Source organism: Argopecten irradians, chromosome 5, assembly GCF_041381155.1.
Source record: "Argopecten irradians isolate NY chromosome 5, Ai_NY, whole genome shotgun sequence".
Lineage (NCBI taxonomy): Eukaryota > Metazoa > Mollusca > Bivalvia > Pectinida > Pectinidae > Argopecten > Argopecten irradians.
This window is the reverse complement of record NC_091138.1, coordinates 18,205,977-18,226,245: the sequence shown is the minus strand read 5'-3', so window position 1 is coordinate 18,226,245 and position 20,269 is coordinate 18,205,977. Positions and strand designations below refer to the sequence as shown.

The window sequence follows — 20,269 nt, the reverse complement described above, 5'->3', positions numbered from 1 at the left end:
ATTATAAAACGTTTGTTTGCATTTTTATCGTACTTGTTTGATATTGCTTACCTACTAGGCAATAAAACTGAACCACATAAAATATCAAATTCTCATCGAGGCATTATTTTTTACATAATACATATGAAGGTCATTCTGAAGGGAATTTATACGGCAAGTCCACAAATTGTGAATTTCACGTCTTGTGAGCGGTACGCAGGTAGGGCGTTAGAATTGTACCTGCTGCCCCTATTGCATGATCGTAAAAGGCGACTAAATTTAGGATCTTATCTTTTCTCTTCTTCCTAACTGACTTTATCTTTCCTAATGCCTCCCTTGGCACCGCCTCACTTTAGGCCTTGAGTTGAGCGTTCGCCCCTGTGAGGAAGGCTCTGGGTTCTGTCCCCTGGCCGAGACACACCAAAGTCTATAAAAGTGGTAGTTTCTTCTCCTGCTTAGCGTTCAGCATACAGGGAGTGGGACGACTGGTTGGCCCGTTGTCAGTATAATGTGACCGGGTGGGGTGTGTTGTTGGTGTCTTCGGCGGCATGCTTCAGTGATATAGCACTATAAAAAGGGCAACAGTTCCACTATACAAGAAGACACAACACGAACATACCGCAGTCTCCCAGTACACTCACCTCGCACAACATACACGCAACACACCGCATACATGGGAGGCCGTCCTTACATGACCATAGCTGTTAATAGGACGTTAATAAATCAAACAAACAAACAAACAGGTAGATATTAAGAATGGTAGTTATGTTTGTTTTAGACGAAAATAATATGTAAATACATGTATACGCATATAATAATTGGAAACCTACAAAAAAAGTATAGAAAACTATGCCCGAGTGATTTTCGGAGGCAGTGTTCCACTACGGCACATAGGGACCAATTCGTACCCGGCCGAAAGGTATAGTAGGCCGGGTACGTATATTCGTTCTAAGTCTATAAAAGTGGTAGTTACTGCTCCTGCTTAGCGCTCAGCATACAGGGAGTGGGACGACTGGTTCGCCCGTTGTCAGTATAATGTGACCGGGTGAGGTATGTTGCTTGGTGTCTTCGGCGGCAGGCTTCAGTGATATAGCACTATAAAAAGGGCAACAGTTCCACTATACAATAAGACACAACATGAATATACCACAGTCTCCTAAAACACACACCTCGCACAACATACACGCAACACATCGCATACATGGGAGGCCGTCCTTACATGACCATAGCTGTTAATAGGACGTTGATTAATCAAACAAACAAACTTTAAGAAACGAACGTAACAAATTTACATTGCTTAGGTTATTCTTCATTGTAGTAGGATTTTCCTGTTCCAACACAAATTTTGCAATGCTTGACTCAATTAATTTCAACAATTCGAGGCTATGGAATTGAGGGTAGATATGCCTCGTCATTGGGGGAGCTTCATCGAAAGGCATAGAAACGGGCGGGCTGTTGATGTAGGGTTTGAAGATTTAGTAGATCAGGTTGTACATAAATACAGAAGGATGTATATGTAATCATCCAAGAGACCATCTCACTTAAATCAAAATACTCATCTGGTAGCCCTTTAACTAGTTCATGTTCGACTGCACTGAAAATATTACCGGTGTCAAAAATATTACTTTGAACATTACAAGTGTTCCAATACGGCGAAAAGTTCCAATTTTCTCGCCCTTTTGTCATTAACACCAACAGTCACTGCTTCAAACATCTTCAAATCTTGTTAAAATCGTTGAAACGGGATGTGATGAACTTTGTCTTTAAGGTTTAAGACCCTGTTGAAACTAAAGATGTTTTGTATGCCTTTAATATCATTTCTTAGGTGTACTTCAACATAACTTAGTCTCTCTATCTCTCTCTCTCTTCTCTTCTCTCTCTCTCTCTCTCTCTCTCTGAAATCTTGTGCATATGTTTATATATGCCATTTTGTGTGCTTTCTTATAATTTATTAATTATAATTTTGTAGGGAGAGGGCTTAATATTTTTCATAACTTCTTTGTGCAATATGAAAATTAGACTAACAATGTATTATAACGATATCATAAAAAACACACACAAAACAGAGCAGTGAATATCCATGTTGATATTCTAAAAGAATAACAAAAGTTTGATAGCATAGATTAATTATATTCAAGACAGAAATTAAACCATTTATATGAACTTACTGATTTTATTTAACAGCTTTCTGACAGGACGGTTATGAGATAGAATATAGAGATAGGTAAAATATATTAATGTTATTTTTTTCCTCGCCTGAAGATAACTTTTTCCAGGGCCATCATTGGAGCCTCGAATGCAAGGGAGGCGACGATGGACACAAGGATCGACAACATTAAGGTTCCAAGGAAAATGAAAATCTGAAAAACGAAGCAAACATTTTTTTTTTTTGCAATTCATATATAAACAGAAGAACTGAAAATATAACTAAAACAATTTCTTTCAAATCAGCAAAATACCAGCCTACTGTGTAGGAACATTAAAGCATAGTTAATATAAAATATGCTAAACCGATAACGAGTGGTATTTTTTCTCTATCGAAAATAGGAGCAGACGAATAAGTGTTTATCTTCAGTTTCAAAAGTTACTCCATTACCACCAATGGAAACTTTTAGCTTTTTATTTTACTTCAATTTAAAAATATTAACAATAATTGCGTCCCGAAAACATTTCATGACACTATGCCCTATATGAAATGAAATACATAAAAAGCAAAACAAATGATTTTATATGTATTTTTGTGTTAATTAAACACATATTCACGATTAAACATCAGTTATTGTTCAAATGATTGGTATCGTTTATGCTCTGTTCGATTATCTTTAATGTATTTTATAATTCTCCTAGTTTAAAAGTGGGGTCGACTGTGTTCAACTGAATGTTACTTACCAATTCCAAAGTCGTGGCGTATATCGGTTGTCGAACTGACAGTAGGTAATACTGCAGGACTATTAGATGAGTAAGGTAGAGACAATAGCTTAATCGTCCGAGAGGCACAAAGAACTTCCAGGACAGAAAGTCGTTTACAATACCTAAAGAAACAAATAATATGAGCAACTGCTGATAATATTTATATAAAAAAACAATCAATAGAATTCAAGGTTCTTCATCATATATTCCAATGGTCAACAAGAAATACTGTACAATATGTATGTTTTTAACTTTTTGACGTGTATGTCGATATCTGAGTAGTCTTAACAACAGTTTACAACACATTTACACACGACGCAGGTTTCTCCCAAGAAACTCGTATATTTAATATTTAAACTTATTTGACCATCAGGCCCTGGTGACCCATTGACCCTGGTGGTAATGGACCGCACATCGGCTTTAGGTTTCATAAAGTTTACGTGATACCCCGGTGTCGGTCGTCCGTCATTCAACAATTCACAAAATCAACTTCTTGAAAGTCACATTTGGCTGGTTGGTAAATCCTTAATGGGATAGATTCAACATTGTACCAATGGTTGTGTTGACCCCGAATTCATTTCTTTTTCAAGCTTTTCTAAGAACTCGTTTACTTTTTTTAATTTCACTGTTTTGAATCAATTGTTACATTTTATGTGCAGATCTTATTTGTATTGGATTGAACTCTTACCTCCATTACCGGTGACACAGGCGAAGATAACCCAGCAGACACACATTCCCCACACAGAGCGGTGTACGGCGTTATACAGGGCGTTAACACCGTTACTCCACGCATGTCCATTAGCGGGACCATTAATGCTGTACACTACTACACAGGCAGTAACAGCTACTGTTATCCATATCAATATGTTGATTCCCTGATAGAAATATATTAAGAAAACATCGGTTTTAGGGGAACTGTAATAGCTATAGCTTTTCTTTCTATCTAATTACCAAACAATACAGACGTTTGACAAAATCTTTTAAAGCAAGTCTATGCTGTCTGCCTTAGTTACAATGAATATACTGCAGCCTCCAACAACATAGGTATCCACACACCACAACACATTACTCAGTTGAAATAGCAAATGTTTTCGATTCATCTTTTCTGTATCGACCTACCTTAGGTATTTTGTATTTTCCGTTGGTCCGGTAAATGACATACCCGGTTACTATGCCAACTATGTACGGTCCCATACGACACCATGGCACTATGTAGTAATCGTTAAAGTAATTGTCAAATTTGGCCCTGAAAATACCAAATAATGTTTATTATAATGATTAATATTCGGAATGTGATCCTCGCAAAACCTTTGTATTCGTCATCATCTATCGTCGAAAGATGTTAATGTTCTTAAAGACTTTCAAAGTATTAGCATAAAAACATCAAAATGCGTGAAATGCCATAAAGAATAACGTATATTGTAACTTGGTTTACTATATTGGCCAAGGATTATTTATTTGTTCTCTTTTGGATTAAAAATAGTTCTATGTAAATGGAAGTGCTATATTTATAATGCTTACATCATTGCTGCGAAATCGGTAGAAAACATCGTTGAGCCCAGTTCGAAATGACTCGACACCATCCCTGTAGCTATGTAGATCCCCAGCAGGGCTAAAATGTTAATAAAAAGTCCAATCTTTTTCGAGCTGAAATAAAAAAGAAAGAATAAGTGTTTGACAAAACAATTATAAGTAGTTTACCGGTTCCCAGTTTAAGTTGTGACTAAAGGTTTACATCTTACAGTCCGTCCGTCTGTCCGTAAAACATTGCCCTGGCTCTAGTCTCTGTACAATAAGGAATTGGAATATGTTGGTCCATTTAGTTAGGACGCTGTGTCGCCTACTTAAAACCAGGTCACTGACCTATATTTGGTCCTTTGAAAGCCTAACTATAATACTTTTTATCGTGATGATGCCATATTATGTGTCTTATAGTGGTTTTATTGTTAAATAACACGTAGCCACTGTATACTTACAAGAACAGGGGCACCAAAAGTAGCGGACTCACTACGTAGAATTGCATGTCATTGGCCAGATACCAAGACCATCCGAAACACTACAAAATAATGTATAAATTTTATTGTATTTGTATACTCGCAGGAATAGGGGCACCAAAAGTAGCGGACTCACTACGTAGAATTGCATGTCATTGGCGAGGTACCAAGCCCAACCGAAACACGAAAAAGCAGGAATAAATCTTCATATCAATTATTTGATCTACCTTTTCATCGACTATGGACTTCATCGAGAGCAAATACTATACTTAACATGTTCGGTAACTTTATACTTCTTGTATATGTAACATAAAAATTCTAATTTACCATTTTTCTTCTTTTATAGATATTGTTGATATAAAGAAGATTTGTCCACCAGGTTTCTCTACAAGTTGCTTCGATTCCGTCATTGGGCCAACCCGGTCCATCACCCAGATATCGGAACAGGGACATGTTCAAAAACAGCACCAACATGTATGCCGGCGTAAGCCTAGTAAACATAGGAAAAACCTATACTTGTAGATTGTAACCAGAATTGGTATGAAAGATAATTTGGTAAATACAATCATATTGTATATAAACACGGCAGATATGGCAAATGATTCGCCCGTTGTCAGTTTAATGTGACCGGAATGTGATGTTTTGCTTGGTTTTCGGCGGAACGCTTCAGTGATATACCGAAGCATGTAGCACTATAAAAGGGACAAGCGTGTCAATATACAGAAAGACGTAACATGAATATAAAGCAGTCTTCCAAAACACGCACTTCATACACACTACTAACCACATGGGAGGCCGTCCTTATATGACCCTGGTTGTTCATTGGACGTTAATTAATCAAACAAAACAAAAAAAACTTTGGTGTCGACTGTTATTGCACTTCAATGAATGCAATTATGATATTTTGTGGTAACGAATATCTAGACATTGATATAAACCATGTTTTGTGTTCGGTAGAGCACCACTCACGATTCCTTTTTGTATGTAGAGTTTCACTTGTGAACATAAATGTGTTTATTCATACAAACCTCCAAATTCGATGGAAGTAGAACATAAACCAGTTGATTCGCCCCTTCTCCCTCTTCATCTCCTTCATAAACAGGTACGATACCAGTAGTCCACTGTAAAACAAAGTGATGTAATGAAATCAATTATTGCATAGTTATTTTAAGTTATTTAAACAAAGTGCACATAGTGGAGATAAGTATTATTTAATACTGATGTTTTCGAAGCAAAGCAGATAAATGTTTGTTTTTCAGATAGTTATTATGTATAGGTTATAAGCTGTTTTTCAGATAGTTATTATGTATAGGTTATAAGCCGATACCAGTCCAATGTGTTGGCAGAAAGACCACATGGAGGCCGTTAGGATGTAAAATAGCTTTTGTTACGTAAGGATGTTAAAAAGCTCTTGTTCCGTTAGGACGTAAAAAAGTTCTTGTTCCATTAGGATGTAAAAAAAGCTCTTGATCCGTTAGGATATAAAAAGTTCTTGTTGCGTTAGGATGTAAAAAAGCTCATGTTCCATCACCAAAGGGAGACAATCAGAGGGAACTTAATGTCTCGACTGAAACATTTCACTTAAAAGTTATGAACATTTTTATCAGAGCATTGTCATGCTTTTTTTCTCTACAGTTGTGTTCATTGAATGAATTTAAATTAAGACTTAATATTGAGTGGTTTTATTTTTACAGTGTTACACTATAGTACCTTTGCCAGTCCAATATAACAGTCTAATATTTTAAAATTGGGCTGCTACAGGTTACTTATTGGACTGTCACAGTACATACCGACATTTATCCCACCTCAGACAAGAATCTTGTGTTCCTATTGGTTAAAATGACGTCACGTGATATCCAAGATATAGTCGTATCAGGTTAGTAGAAATCGTAGTAGGTTTGGAACGGCTTCGCGACGACGGCACTCAACGAGATGGAGACAAAATGACAGCACTGATGACCACTTTCAAAGCAAACCGAAAGCAGCAACACTTATTTAGGATTATTTAACAGAAATGGACCATGACAACGCATTCGAGTCTTCAGTGACGTGAAAATTGTTTTAAGTTTTGAGTCGTTTTGGTTTCAATACTCGCCCGTTGTCAGTATAATGTGACCGGGTGGGGTGTGTTGCTTGGTGTCTTCGGCGGCATGCTCTAGTGATATAGCACTATAAAAAGGGCAAAAGTTCCACTATACAAGAAGACACAACATGAATATACCGCAGTCTCCCGAAACACGCACCTCGCACAACATACACGCAACACACTGCATACATGGGAGGCCGCCTTACATGACCATAGCTGTTAATAGGACGTTAATTAATCAAACAAACAAATCAATACTCAGTGCACATAATGCATTTTGCATTTACTTCATTGAAAGGGTCTTCGACGGGATAAATTCGTTACACAGTTTGTTAGTGGCCTAATACGGAAAAATATTGGGTCTAAGATAAACTTGTATTGGGCGTGGAGCTTAATACATGTTTATTTTAGACCCAATATTTTTCCGTATTAGGTCAATATCAAACTGTGTTACTAATAACATTGTACTTAAATCACAATGGATGACATCACATCTATGTTTTAATCAAAATATAGAAAAAAATATATATTTCAACACAGAAAAGAGTGTGAAAGAGAATTACTTGCACACAATCATAAACAGACCAAAATTATAAAATCAAAACAATATTAAGTATGAAACGTTAATTGATACAGCCTGAAGATAAGTGTCCACGTATTAAGAACAGTAAACTAAACAACTCAAATAGTGATTTATTAGCATCTTTGCTTTTAGTGTGACAAAAGAGTCATTGAATTTAGTTGTAGGGCTAGTTCATAGCTGTTAATATGACGTTAAATAATCAAACAGACAAATAAACAAACGTTTATTCTCAAGCAAAGCGTCTAATGTATTTAATGAAGGTTTTTTTACACGTTTATTTCACAAATTGCATGGTATCATGTATAAAGGCTTGCTATTTCTTAATTCACGTATAAGTACAGTAGTATTACGTGTTCAGACATTGTATTTTCGTTATTATCCTTTCTTCTATTTGTGTGTTGTATTTGTATGAATAAAAAATAAATAACAAACAAAAATGAGGATGACGTCACACAGCAGATGTATAGAATGGAGCGGTAAATTATTCTTCTTATTATTATTATTCTTACAAGCTAACATATATTTATATAATATATGATTCATTTTTCGCAATTTTCAGTCATGTTGACATGACGTACATAGCAGTAATTTTACATGATGAATAATTTGCATGCGCAATTTTGCTGAGGTGACCAATATTACATTTCACGGTCCCGGAATAGTAGTTGAGATGGGTTGTTTTTATCATAATTCTAAATATAATTGTCGAAGACAGATATACCTGGATCAAATTATCGATGAAAAGTTACATAATACATATGTATAAGACCACGATCGAGTGCATTGTGGGTAGCGATAGGCCTAGGACGTCTCCTTGCAGGTGGTATATGGAATTTTCAAATTATTATTTGCCTAGATGAAAAAAATGGTTTGTTTTAATGTCCAGGAGACAGGAGCCATCTCGTCTTTCCGTATCGACACCAAAATAAAACTAACAGGCCTATTCAAGGATTCGTCCTTGCCCTACTGTAAGATACTGACCGTGTATATATCCGATGTAAATCCTCAGATATATAATTATTTATTTTGTAGTAATAGCTACATGTACATGTAGCCCTCGCCAGATTTTGTGAATTGTTTGAATAGGCATGTTTGCATGATATATTAAAAAAAAAACGGAAAAAAAATTGCCGCCGGTGGTGAGAATCGAAAGATCAGAAGATCTGCACGTTAACACTAATTAAGCGAGATTTCTGCTTTTTTGTATACAGTGATTTTTTTATAAGAAGCAGATAACATTGTTTTTTCAATCACCTATATTTAATAGCAAATATTTGATGATGTATGATTTAGTATTTCCTAATAGGAAAAAAAATTGTAAACGTAATGTGCATGTAGCTGTTGTTTCAGCATGAACAAAAAGTGAAAAAATGATAATAACACATTGATCACAAATCACAAAGTTTTTTGTTGTTCTTTAATATACCTGGTATACGATAATCTTTGTTATTTTATTGATTTTTTGCTGAAATGCTCGAACGTCGGTGAAAACACCCTCTGAGAGGAATGATTTAGATTTCGCCGAGACGAAGCACAGGCTCGCGTTACGTTGATACGGAGAAAACGACAGTTTTTATTTTATACTATGGAATATCAAAGTTATATGCAATGAGAAATTGTACAATACTATCTTTTTTAGATTATATCTTTCGATCGAGCCTACTGCGTATGCATCGTAAAATTGAACTAAGTTGCATGGAAAATCTCGATAACTGCAGGTACAGGTAAGCCTACTAAAGTATACAATGTACAGTTGATGTCGGGAACAGATCCGATTTGATGCATTCAACTCAAATATAAAATAATGAATGCTATCGCCGAAACTTTTTGGACTAAAGATAGTTCATGTGAATGTTTAAGTCTTCAAAGATCGCTTCTTTTTTATTAAATAAGAAAAACAAGAGGCCCAGAGGGCCTGTATCGCTCACCTGGTTTGTAATGCCAAGTAATATTCTGGATACAGGTTCATTGTTTATTTTCTGAAGAAATTTGAATATTTACCTCTAATTCCCCTATTGGGCCCCACCATTCCTGCCCCCTGGGGGTCAGAGCCAAAATTTATACAAGCTCTGTTCCCCTTCCCCCAAGGATGTTTGTGGCCAAATTTGGTTACAATCCATGCAGAACTCTATGACTAGTAGCGATTTATAGGATTTACTTTTATTTCCCCTATTGGGCCCCGCCCCTCCTGCCCCCGGGGGGTCAGAGCCAAAATTTATACAAGTTCTGTTCCCCTTCCCCAAGGATGCTTGTGGCCAAATTTGGTTACAATCCATGCAGAACTCTATGACTAGTAGCGATTTAAAGGATTTACCTTTATTTCCCCTATTGGGCCCCGCCCCTCCTGCCCCCTGGGGGTCAGAGCCAAATTTTATACAAGTTCTGTTCCCCTTCCCCAAAGGATGTTTGTGGCCAAATTTGGTTACAATCCATGAAGAACTCTATGACTAGTAGCGATTTATAGGATTTACCTCTATTTCCTATATTGGGCCCCGCCCCTCCTGCCCCCAGGGGGTCAGAGCCAAAATTTATACAAGTTCTGTTCCCCTTCTCCTAAGGATGTTTGTGGCCAAATTTGGTCACAATCCATGCAGAACTCTAGGACAAGTAGCGATTTATAGGATTTACCTTTATTTCCCCTATTGGGCCCCGCCCCTCCTGCCCCCGGGGGCTCAGAGCCAAAATTTATACAAGTTCTGTTCCCCTTCCCCCAAGGATGCTTGTGGCCAAATTTGGTTACAATCCATGCAGAACTCTATGACAAGTAGCGATTTATAGGATTTACCTTTATTTCCCCTATTGGGCCCCGCCCCTCCTGCCCCCAGGGGCTCAGAGCCAAAATTTATACAAGTTCTGTTCCCCTTCCCCCAAGGATCTTTGTGGCCAAATTTGGTCACAATCCATGCAGAACTCTATGACTAGTAGCGATTTAAAGGAAATGTTGACGGACAGACAGACGGACGGACGGACGGACGACGGACGACGGACGCCGCGCCATGGCATAAGCTCACCGGCCCTTCGGGCCAGGTGAGCTAAAAAAACACTATACAAGAAGACACATCATGAATATACCGCAGTCTCCCAGGACACGCACCTCGCACAACATACACACAACACACCGCATACATGGGAGGCCGTCCTTACATAACCATAGCTGTTAATAGGACGTTAATTAATCAAACAAACAAACAAACGAAAAAATCAGGATAGCTGCTCGCAACCCAGTACCGCGGTTTCATCGGTTTTCGACGGCGAAAGACCAAAATAGATTTTTTACACACAATGTCAAACATATTCAATTCAAATCATTAATTATATGTTTAAGAAGCATGTTAATGATGTTTTTGTGCAATATTTCATGAATTTCATCAACCAAACGAAGCATTGTATCCACAAACGCTGTAAGATTTACATTGTAGCCTATGCCTACTGTTTCTTTCTTTTTTTGCCAAATTGACGTTTAAATAATGAAATGTTTCAAGATAAAATAACACTATTATTTTAAACTATGTTATGCTGTATATGAGTGCAATGCCACCATAATACCACAAATGAATGCTTATGCCTTCAAAACGTCAGCTTGCAAGGTCGAATCACCCGGGCTCATAGAGGACTTAAAGTGACGTCATTAAAATGTTCGTCAAATTGAGAAATGGTAATCAGAATAAAGATATTAAACATTTATTTACTCACATCGCAATATTTTCCTATCGCAATTGTTACATGAAATTCTTATTACCTGGTATCGAGTTCTATGCCTGATTAATCTCGATATTAATGCTGAAAATATCTGGTTTATTGATATTGTTCCGCTACTTTTGTTGACTTTGAATTCGCAAATTCGAAGGGCGTCAGAACGCTTGTTTTCAACCGGAATCAACACCGTAGTGATAAAGACCTTCCATGTGAATTTTTGCATCGGGGGAACAGGGACATAAAAAGTTGATTTTCTCAAAAAGTCAGAAAAATAAAATACATGAAATTTGCTGGAACACTAAAAAAATCATTCTGATTTCGGAACAGTTGGAATTATGAAGATACCTCTAACAGTATTTTTATTAGTATATATTATGTAAGTTAATTATTTCCACGAAACCTTCTTAACACTTTTTCTCACGAACGGAACAAGGTACGACGCTCAAATTTGGACACTTTATGTATGTACATAGGCGCTTGAAACGTACGTTCGATTTTGTACGATAACGTCCAAGGTCATTAGTAGTTTGACGTCAAAAAATATGTACACTACCTTTAGGTTATCTATATTTCCCTACCTCAGAGTAAAGAACGAATCCACAGACAGAAGACCGTTGACCATTACCATTGATGTCCAGTTACCCAAAAATTCTGCCATAAAACCAGGGTTCTCTGAAGCAGAAACTCAAATATTTATCCATGCCGTCGTTGTTTCAGCTGATCAGAAATGGCGTTACAAACTGCTACGTCAAATTTACGTTATGAGATGAAAGCATCAAATTCAAGCCTATGAAAATGCTTGTAACTAGCAAGAATGAATTATTCAAGGATAGAACTTTTGATATAATAATACTTCTGAATAATCTAAACACATCCTGTTCATTGTCTAGCAATCACTACTAATGATATTCATAACATAAAAATGGAATTTAAAATGTTGTTTTGGTTGTGTTGATAAACGTACGAAGCGCATTGAGGGGAGACGAGAATGAATGTCCCAGGACCACCCAGGAGATGCTAAGGAATCGGATACCGTTGATGGCACTGAGAGCTCCACCTCCTTGTTCTGTACTGAGAAGCTTCTTACCATTGGTGTACACAGAAAACGTCATTGCCAGTTTGACCAACGTTCCTAGATTATATAACAATGATATTCGTCATGTTAGTGATTTTGTCAGATTAATTTTGCAATTGTAATGGGCATGAAGAGCATATACCTTGCTCCTCATGCACTAATTTATTTTGCAGTGATATTTTCAAAGGAAAGGCTTATACATCCATAATTTTATAAGACATTTATTTGGATATATTTGTACAAATCGTGTTCAATCTGAAAAAAACATACCTGGTTGTGTTGGTGCTTTTGGTTTCTCCGCCACATCCCCATTAACCTGGTATTTACTCTCCGGAGAAGTTCCATTCTCATGCGGGACTGTCTTGGTAGATTTTCTCTGGTGGTAATTGTACATAACATCGAACAGAGTCGATAGGAGCATCAGGACGCCAAACACACCACATACTGTACTATAGGGGACAGATTTAGAGACAAAAACTCATCCAGTAGTTTGAGTAAAATATATGCATGAGAACACACATTACATAGCAGAGAGATGAAATGTTCACGTTGACTATAATTTGTTATTGTAGGTACAACTGTTAATACGTTATACCTGTAAACATCTATAATGTAACTGAAGTAAATTTCTATATGTCTTTAGATCTAATTATACAACTTACAATCCCGCAATAGCCAAATCATCAAACTCAGCACGCTCATTACACGTTGTTTGGGCAGTCTGCAGTTCGTTCGCACCAAGAGGCAGTAAACCCAAAGCTTTAATAGAACAGCACACAATAATCAGGCAATGTTAGCAGACTAATCAGAATTCTAAAATAATGTTGATATAACGTCTGTTTTGATTGGAGTATTTTTTGATATAATCCGCGTCATGACGTTGTTGTGGCAACGTCGAAATTGGTAAGCGGCGTTCATATTGTCTGATGCCTATCGCGACGGTTGTAAAAATAAAAGTAATTGAAACATAGAGCAGAGTGAATCAAACGTAAAAATCATTATAGTTAGCAAAAATGGCAACAATTGTCGGCCAGCAGGAGTATTTGCTGACAAAGTGGACACAGTAGCCTAGAGCAGATCCCCATGACCACTAGTCTATATAGCGTTTATAGTGTATTTTTCTTGCCTTTATTCAGAAAACATGTAAATCCCAAAATATCCATTTAAAAACATTGCAATCCTTATGTGATCTAGACCAATCGATCATAGAACAAACTTCAGAATAATATCGACCGTTTCGACGATGTTAGAAGCAAATATTATAAGATTCCTCAGAGACAGGTGTCTTGGAAAGACCATTTAAATGCATTGGTGAATAATCTGTAATTCTTGCAGAAAATGGATAAAATGCTGTACTTTCATTACGCCGCGATATCAGAATGTAAGCAGCGATCTACTTGGCTAATGGGATAGAAGCGGGGGTATCTCAAATTTCTTTTTAAATGACGTTTAAGACAAAAAAAGGACATGTATGCATCACCGCACCTTAAACAATTTTAGAATCGGAAAAGAATGCCATTTTTCCTGAATCAATAGTGATGACCACCACACGAGACCTCTCGCATCAAAACTAAAATTCATGATTTGATATCCAGTATATTCAGGAAAAACGACATTCTATCCCCTAAATAATCAATAGTGATGACCAAAAACAAAATGTGATGCATTGTGGTAACAAGGTCTATAATATTCGAAACTCAAATGAGAAGACATGGATTGATATCAATCTTAATGATGTGTGTAAAACATCTTACTTGTATTCAATACAGTGTTGATTTCCTTAGCGGTACAACTGTCCGGCATACACACGCCCAGATTTAAGTTAACTGCCGTTGTTATTGGGAACATTGCTCCCTGTTAGATATGGAAAAAAGAGATCTTCAAGAAAACATTTTACAATAAATACAGCAATTGTTACTGTACATATAAAAAAATAGCTACAGTATTATACACATACAATTTATCATGATTCCCTATATGTACACCTGCAAACAACAATATTTTGTTATGTATATGTGTTTTAACATTGTGTTTTACCAAAACTGATGCGAGGGAGATAGTAGCTGTACAGTATCGTCCATCAAACTTCCCAGCAGCATTCACACTCAGACACTCGTCATATGAACCTGGCCAGAACAGGTTCCCGTCCATCAGTCCAGACGACAACTTCCCTGTGGCATCTATCACTGTAACAAGAAATAGTGTTATATTAAGTAGAGAAAGAAAGCACATGGAATATCGATTATAAAATGGCACTTTGTGAAAGAGTCTTAAAGTAATAAAATTAATAATGGGTAGATGTCTCATAGAGAAAACATTACAGGGTATTCAGTAGTCGCACATTACAGTGTTATCTGTCCATGCGGGTAGGTATTAATTGTGACGTCATGTGTTTGCGAGCGGAACGTCATAGTGTTCGGCCCGACAAAATAATGACGTCACAATGGTTACCTACCATCAAGGGAGCTAACTCTGTAATATGTAAAGACGACATATGTCGCCTCACAAATCAGTTTCAATGTAGAAGCCACTTTAGGGTATAATTATAGGGTAGAAGTCGCCTCGAGAACTAGTTTAAGGTATCACTTCAAGAAATACTTACAGAGTAGATGATACTTCGGGGAAAAGTTACAGCTGTCTTTTAATTTAAAGTTGATTAAGGTGATTGTGAACTTTCAACCTTTGATCTTTATCTAATTTTTTCTTCATCACGACAATCTATGGACGACCCTTTCAGAATAATGATACATTTGTGAACATTACACAAGAAGTTGTAAATGGCCAAGTAATCAATGAATCAATTACAATGGAAAAACTTTGTCACAAATAGCAATATTGAAGTAAGTTATTATCTTTACTTCATTAATGTAGATGCATACTTGTTAACCTTGCGGTTATCGATAAAACATAACTGTTTTGGCATTACGTACTTTTGATCGCCCATTGTTCCCTTTTCATTAGTGCAGATACCATGGATTGTAAATGGCTGTAACACTGTGGAGAAATGTCTTGTTCCAACTCATCGGTAAAATTCCGTAATTCGTTTGGGATGTTCGCGAGCTGCCCGGCATACTGAGAAAGGCCTTGTAGGTTACTAGCAGCAGGGCCTAGTAACTTGAGGACTTTTTGTAGATTTTCTGGTGTCAGGATTGAAATAGGGAACGACACATTGTTAGACTTTATAAAGTTTCCAATCTGTTTCTGAATAAGGTTGGATGCCTGAGAATTTGCCAGAAATTTTTGTATGGTTTCGAAAAAATTAGACATTCCTGTATTCGTTGGTGATGTAACAGTCTGGTTTTCTGTTGGTGTAGTTGTTAATGGATTGGTGGTCTGATTTGTAGTTCCTGTACTTGTTGCTATATTGGTAGTTTGGTTTGTAGTTCCAATACTTGCTTGGCTAGCGGTGGGTCTAGAGAGACTTTCATCAGTTGTTCCCGGGACAGTTGTCGCACCACACAAGCTTGACAGGATGAAGCAAATAAACACTGCTCTTAACTGTGCCTTCATTTTGCACACTTTGTACTGCTTCAAACCTACAGTTACAACAATATGTGTGAACACAGAGTTGTTGTACCTGGGTACTACCGGCTGTGTCTGAAGACAAACATCTAAAAGGTACGGTTACCCGTATATATCTGAACACAAACAAGATTTTGACCCTCTGGTGACCTAGCTCGTAATCGTTTGACTTAAATACTTTTCACCTGACACGTTTTCTACCGAATCCTTATTAGTTAGTACTGACTATTCTACGATGGCCCAGAGCTGACAACTGTCCAGCAAAGTACTTCATGAAAACTTAAATTAAATAAGTGGATGTTTCTTGTTACAATATGTCTGAAATCAAATAAGCAGAGTAATAACATATCACAGCTTTGCACATTCTTTCTTTTTTTCTTTACTGTTGAACATTTACCACAATTCATGAAATGCACCACTGGTCATATGTGTAGAGAAGCAAAATTGATATTAATGCGCCAAACCATTATGTTATTGTAGCCTGGCATTGCAGGGGTAGGGCGTTAGAATTGGACCTGCTGCCCCTAAGGCATGATTGTAAAAGGCGATTACATTTCGTATTTTATCTTATCTGTGCTTCCTAACGTCTCCCTTTTCACCACATCCCTTTGATTGGGCTCTGTGAGCTAGGCTCTTGGTTCTGTCCCCTGGCCGAGACACATAGTCTTTAACAATGATAGTTTCTGCTCCTGTTTCGCGCTCAGCTCAGTGGGTGGAACGACTGGTTTGCTCGATGTCAGTATGTGACCAGGTTCCGCTATACAAGATGACACAAACACGTACCACGCACTTGTTGTAATCACCCAAAAAATCGTTTTAAAGCATTTGTATAGTTCGTAACATATATGTAATAAAAGCACGCACTGCCCAGCGGATAGGACGTAATGATTGTACCTCCTGCCCCATTGCAAATCATAAAAGGAAACTAAATTTCAAATTTCTTCCGTTCTTGTTAACCGACATTGTCCTCCTTAAATCGAACGTTCGCCCCTGTGAGGAAGGCTTTGCGTTCTGTGTCGTGGAGGAGATATACCGTAGACATTTTATGTGAATATATACAATATGATGTTAGAATTTTTTTATTTAGTTACGAGTCTATAACAAAATCAGCGCGTTTGGCTATGTTGGGCCACCGTTCAATTCCACATGTAAATATATATGTTGGAGGGTAGACAACAGAGGAATGAAATAAAGACTTGCGTAAACAAGACACACGTTTTCTTGTGACACTGTTATGTAGGGTACGTGAGTATCACATGGGTGAAGGCAATGACCTTGTCACTAGTGTAATATTGGGCAATGACACACTTGGAACAGACGTCATTCTAGTTAGATATAGTGTATAAATATAAACATGACGTAACATATTACAAATCACACATACACATTTCGTAATATTGTTTGTGATGACTAAGAAGGGCGAGACCTCGAATTGATGTCTATTGTAGCAACTTTTCAGTAGAGTTAAATTTAACCCAAGGAGAGTCAAAAGAAATCATTTAATACTTCAAGTAACAATCATTAGCCTTCGTTATTTATGAATGCACCTTATATGATAATTCCACAGTTAATGAAGATGCCACTTTCAACGCGCTTCTAAGAAGTAAGATGAGATTTTTCGTACAAAACAATAAAGCTTGATTAATTGTGATTTATTTAATTTCATATGTTTGTTTGTTTGCTTGCTTATTTTAACGTCCTATCAACAGCCAGGGTCATGTAAGGACGGCCTCCCATGTATGCAGTGTGTAGCGTGTGTGGCCCTGCAGGTAGGGCGTTAAAATTGTACCTGCTGCCCCTATTGCATGTTCGTAAAAGGCGACTAAATTTAGGATCTTATCTTTTCTATTCTTCCTAACTGACTTTATGTTTCCTAATGCCTTCCTTGGCACCGCCTCACTTTTGGCCTTGAGTTGAGCGTTCGCCCCTGTGAGGAAGGCTCTGGGTTCTGTCCCCGGGCCGAGACAGACCAAAGTCTTTAAAAGTGGTAGTTTCTGCACCTGCTTGGCGCTCAGCATACAGGGATTAGGACGACTGGTTCGCCCGTTGTCAGTATAATGTGACCGGATGGGGTGTGTTTCTTTGTGTCTTCGGCGGCATGCTTCAGTGATATAGCACTATAAAAAGGGCAACAGTTCCACTATACAAGAAGAAACTAACACTTTTATAGACCGCAGTCTCCCAAAAACATTCCCAGGGGCGAACGCTAATTTCAATTGGTTAGAAGTTTGAGGTTAAAGGTAGGCATTATCGAAAGATATCGTACAATTATTTATGCCTAATTAAAACCTAAGATCCTAAATTTTAGTCGCAATATCCTTTAGGAATAAAGTCAAAGGGGCAAAAAAGGACGGACAATTTTTTTCTAGACGCTTCATCACCCAAAAGCCAATTGAGATAATGCTTAAATAATAATATATAACAAAGTATGACATAACTGTTAAAAAAGCTCCACTGACAACATAGCATAAATGAAGTTTACTCTTAGGGCCCAATTGATAGTAAAATCTTGTATACCACATATATGTCTAATTAACGCTAAAATGCATATGGAATATTTTTTGCTTTTGTAATCAGTTCCTCATTACATATCAGAGATAGTGTTTCAAGATGCAATTAATTATTCTAAATACTTTTAATTTATGTAAATTAAGTAAAAATAAGACCCGCAAACATTTTAATGATGGTTATAGTGTAAAGCATGTCATATTCACATAATTTCAGTGAGTTATTTTTAAACAAAACTGATAAACAAACTTAACAATGGTTACGAATTGAAATTGCATGATAGAAATCGGACTGGATGTTCTGTGTGGAAATTATAAGCGCTATCGTTGAAATGAAATGATGAAAGGCATTAACGAATAAGGCTGAAGAGATATTTTAAATTGATGTTTTCAATGTTTTGTGAGCAGAACGTAAATACAACGTTATTTCTGTAATTCATGTAAGACGATTAAAATGTATCTTAATGGTTTAGTCACCAGATGTGAATTGTGTCTTTTTTATAGGGTAGGGCGCCGGAGATAATACAGATATAATCATGTGACAGTTATTTCGAAATAAACAGAGATAACCCGTACTGTAATACAACTTGGCATTGTCAAGTAGTCCGTGTACTCGCAGAACGATAACAACATTACTCGATGACCTCCCGGGAAGATTGCTCATGTCCTAAGTATGCTGTAGTGCTTTTCGGGTTTTTGTTTGTTTATATAAAACTGAGTGCTTAGAAAATCAACTTTATTACACATGGAGAAATTCACAATGTACACTTGGTAAAAAAAATAGCAAAGTGTAGGTATCGGTATAGAAAAAACCAACATTATTTAGACAAAATTAACAAGTGATAATTCAAATGGGTGACCTTTACAAATGTCCTCTAAATGCCTCCACCAGTCATATTCCATTGCATTCGGTATCCAAAAGAGCCAATTCAAACCAATTTTCACAGCAATCAGACGATTTCTTTATTTCTTTATTTTGACCAATTAATATGTAATTGCGGTATGGTTTTCATTTCAATTCGAGAAATTGCCAAATTCACGACGAAGAAAAAGATAATTATAATGACAAGAAGAAACAGGTCAAAACTAATAAGGCCTCCACTTCGTACGGGGATTTATGTAATATGGAGCAGTATATGCACATACAATGTATATTTGAATAGATAATTAGTATGAAAGGATGATGATAATTATATAAAAAAAAATCAAATACCATTGCTTACAACCGATTACTTTGTTTGTTTGTCTGATTTATTAACGTCCTATTAACAGCTATGGTCATGTAAGGACGGCTTCCCATGTATGCGGTGTGTTGCATGTATGTTGTGCGAGGTGAGTGTACTGGGAGACTGCGGTATGTTTGTGTTGTGTCTTCTTGTATAGTGGAACTGTTGCCCTTTTTATAGTGCTATATCACTGAAGCATGCCGCCGAAGACACCAAGCAACACACCCCACCCGGTCACATTATACTGACAACGGGCGAACCAGTCGTCCCACTCCCTGTATGCTGAACGCTAGGCAGGAGTAGAAACTACCACTTTTATAGACTTTGGTGTGTCTCGGCCAGGGGACAGAACCCAGAGCCTTCCTCACAGGGGCGAACGCTCAACTCAAGGCCAAAATTGAGGCGGTGCCAAGGGAGGCATTAGCAAAGATAAAGTCAGTTAGGAAGAAGAGAAAAGATAAGATCCTAAATTTAGTCGCCTTTTACGATCATGCAATAGGGGCAGCAGGTACAATTCTAACGCCCTACCTGCAGGGCCATACAACAACCGATTACATTTTGACGTTTTTCACGTTTTGTGTAATGTAGTGTATGCAACTAAGTGAAAATAAAAATAACTATTTATTTTTCATAAATTGCGAAACAAGTTATTAAACATATAGAAATAACGTTCGGTGACCAGGATGTAAGC

The 20,269-nt window shown here is 37.1% G+C and overlaps 1 protein-coding gene across 1 annotated transcript; it reads right to left on the bottom strand.

Moving 5' to 3' along the window:
* Positions 1–2,132: 2,132 nt before the first annotated feature.
* Positions 2,133–15,999, bottom strand: LOC138323088 (nose resistant to fluoxetine protein 6-like). The gene is made up of 15 exons (XM_069267435.1): positions 15,254–15,999; positions 14,361–14,509; positions 14,078–14,177; positions 12,986–13,082; positions 12,594–12,772; positions 12,213–12,380; positions 11,827–11,920; positions 5,912–6,004; positions 5,211–5,373; positions 4,866–4,945; positions 4,411–4,536; positions 4,009–4,135; positions 3,578–3,764; positions 2,869–3,011; positions 2,133–2,339 (listed from the first exon to the last, which is right to left on the bottom strand). Exons 1-15 carry the CDS (start codon positions 15,831–15,833, stop codon positions 2,220–2,222), a joined length of 2,406 nt encoding a protein of 801 aa, XP_069123536.1. The 5' UTR covers positions 15,834–15,999; the 3' UTR covers positions 2,133–2,219.
* Between the last annotated feature and the right edge of the window lie 4,270 nt (positions 16,000–20,269).

Coding starts and splice junctions, on each gene's coding strand:
- LOC138323088 (XM_069267435.1), bottom strand. CDS start 15,833: ATGAAGGCACAGTTAAGAGCAGTGTTTATTTGCTTCATCCTGTCAAGC. Junction 4,946..5,210: donor TCTATAAAAGAAGAAAAATG/GTAAATTAGAAT, acceptor ATTATTTTGTAG/TGTTTCGGATGGTCTTGGTA. Junction 4,537..4,865: donor CTTTTGGTGCCCCTGTTCTT/GTAAGTATACAG, acceptor TTTTTATTTCAG/CTCGAAAAAGATTGGACTTT.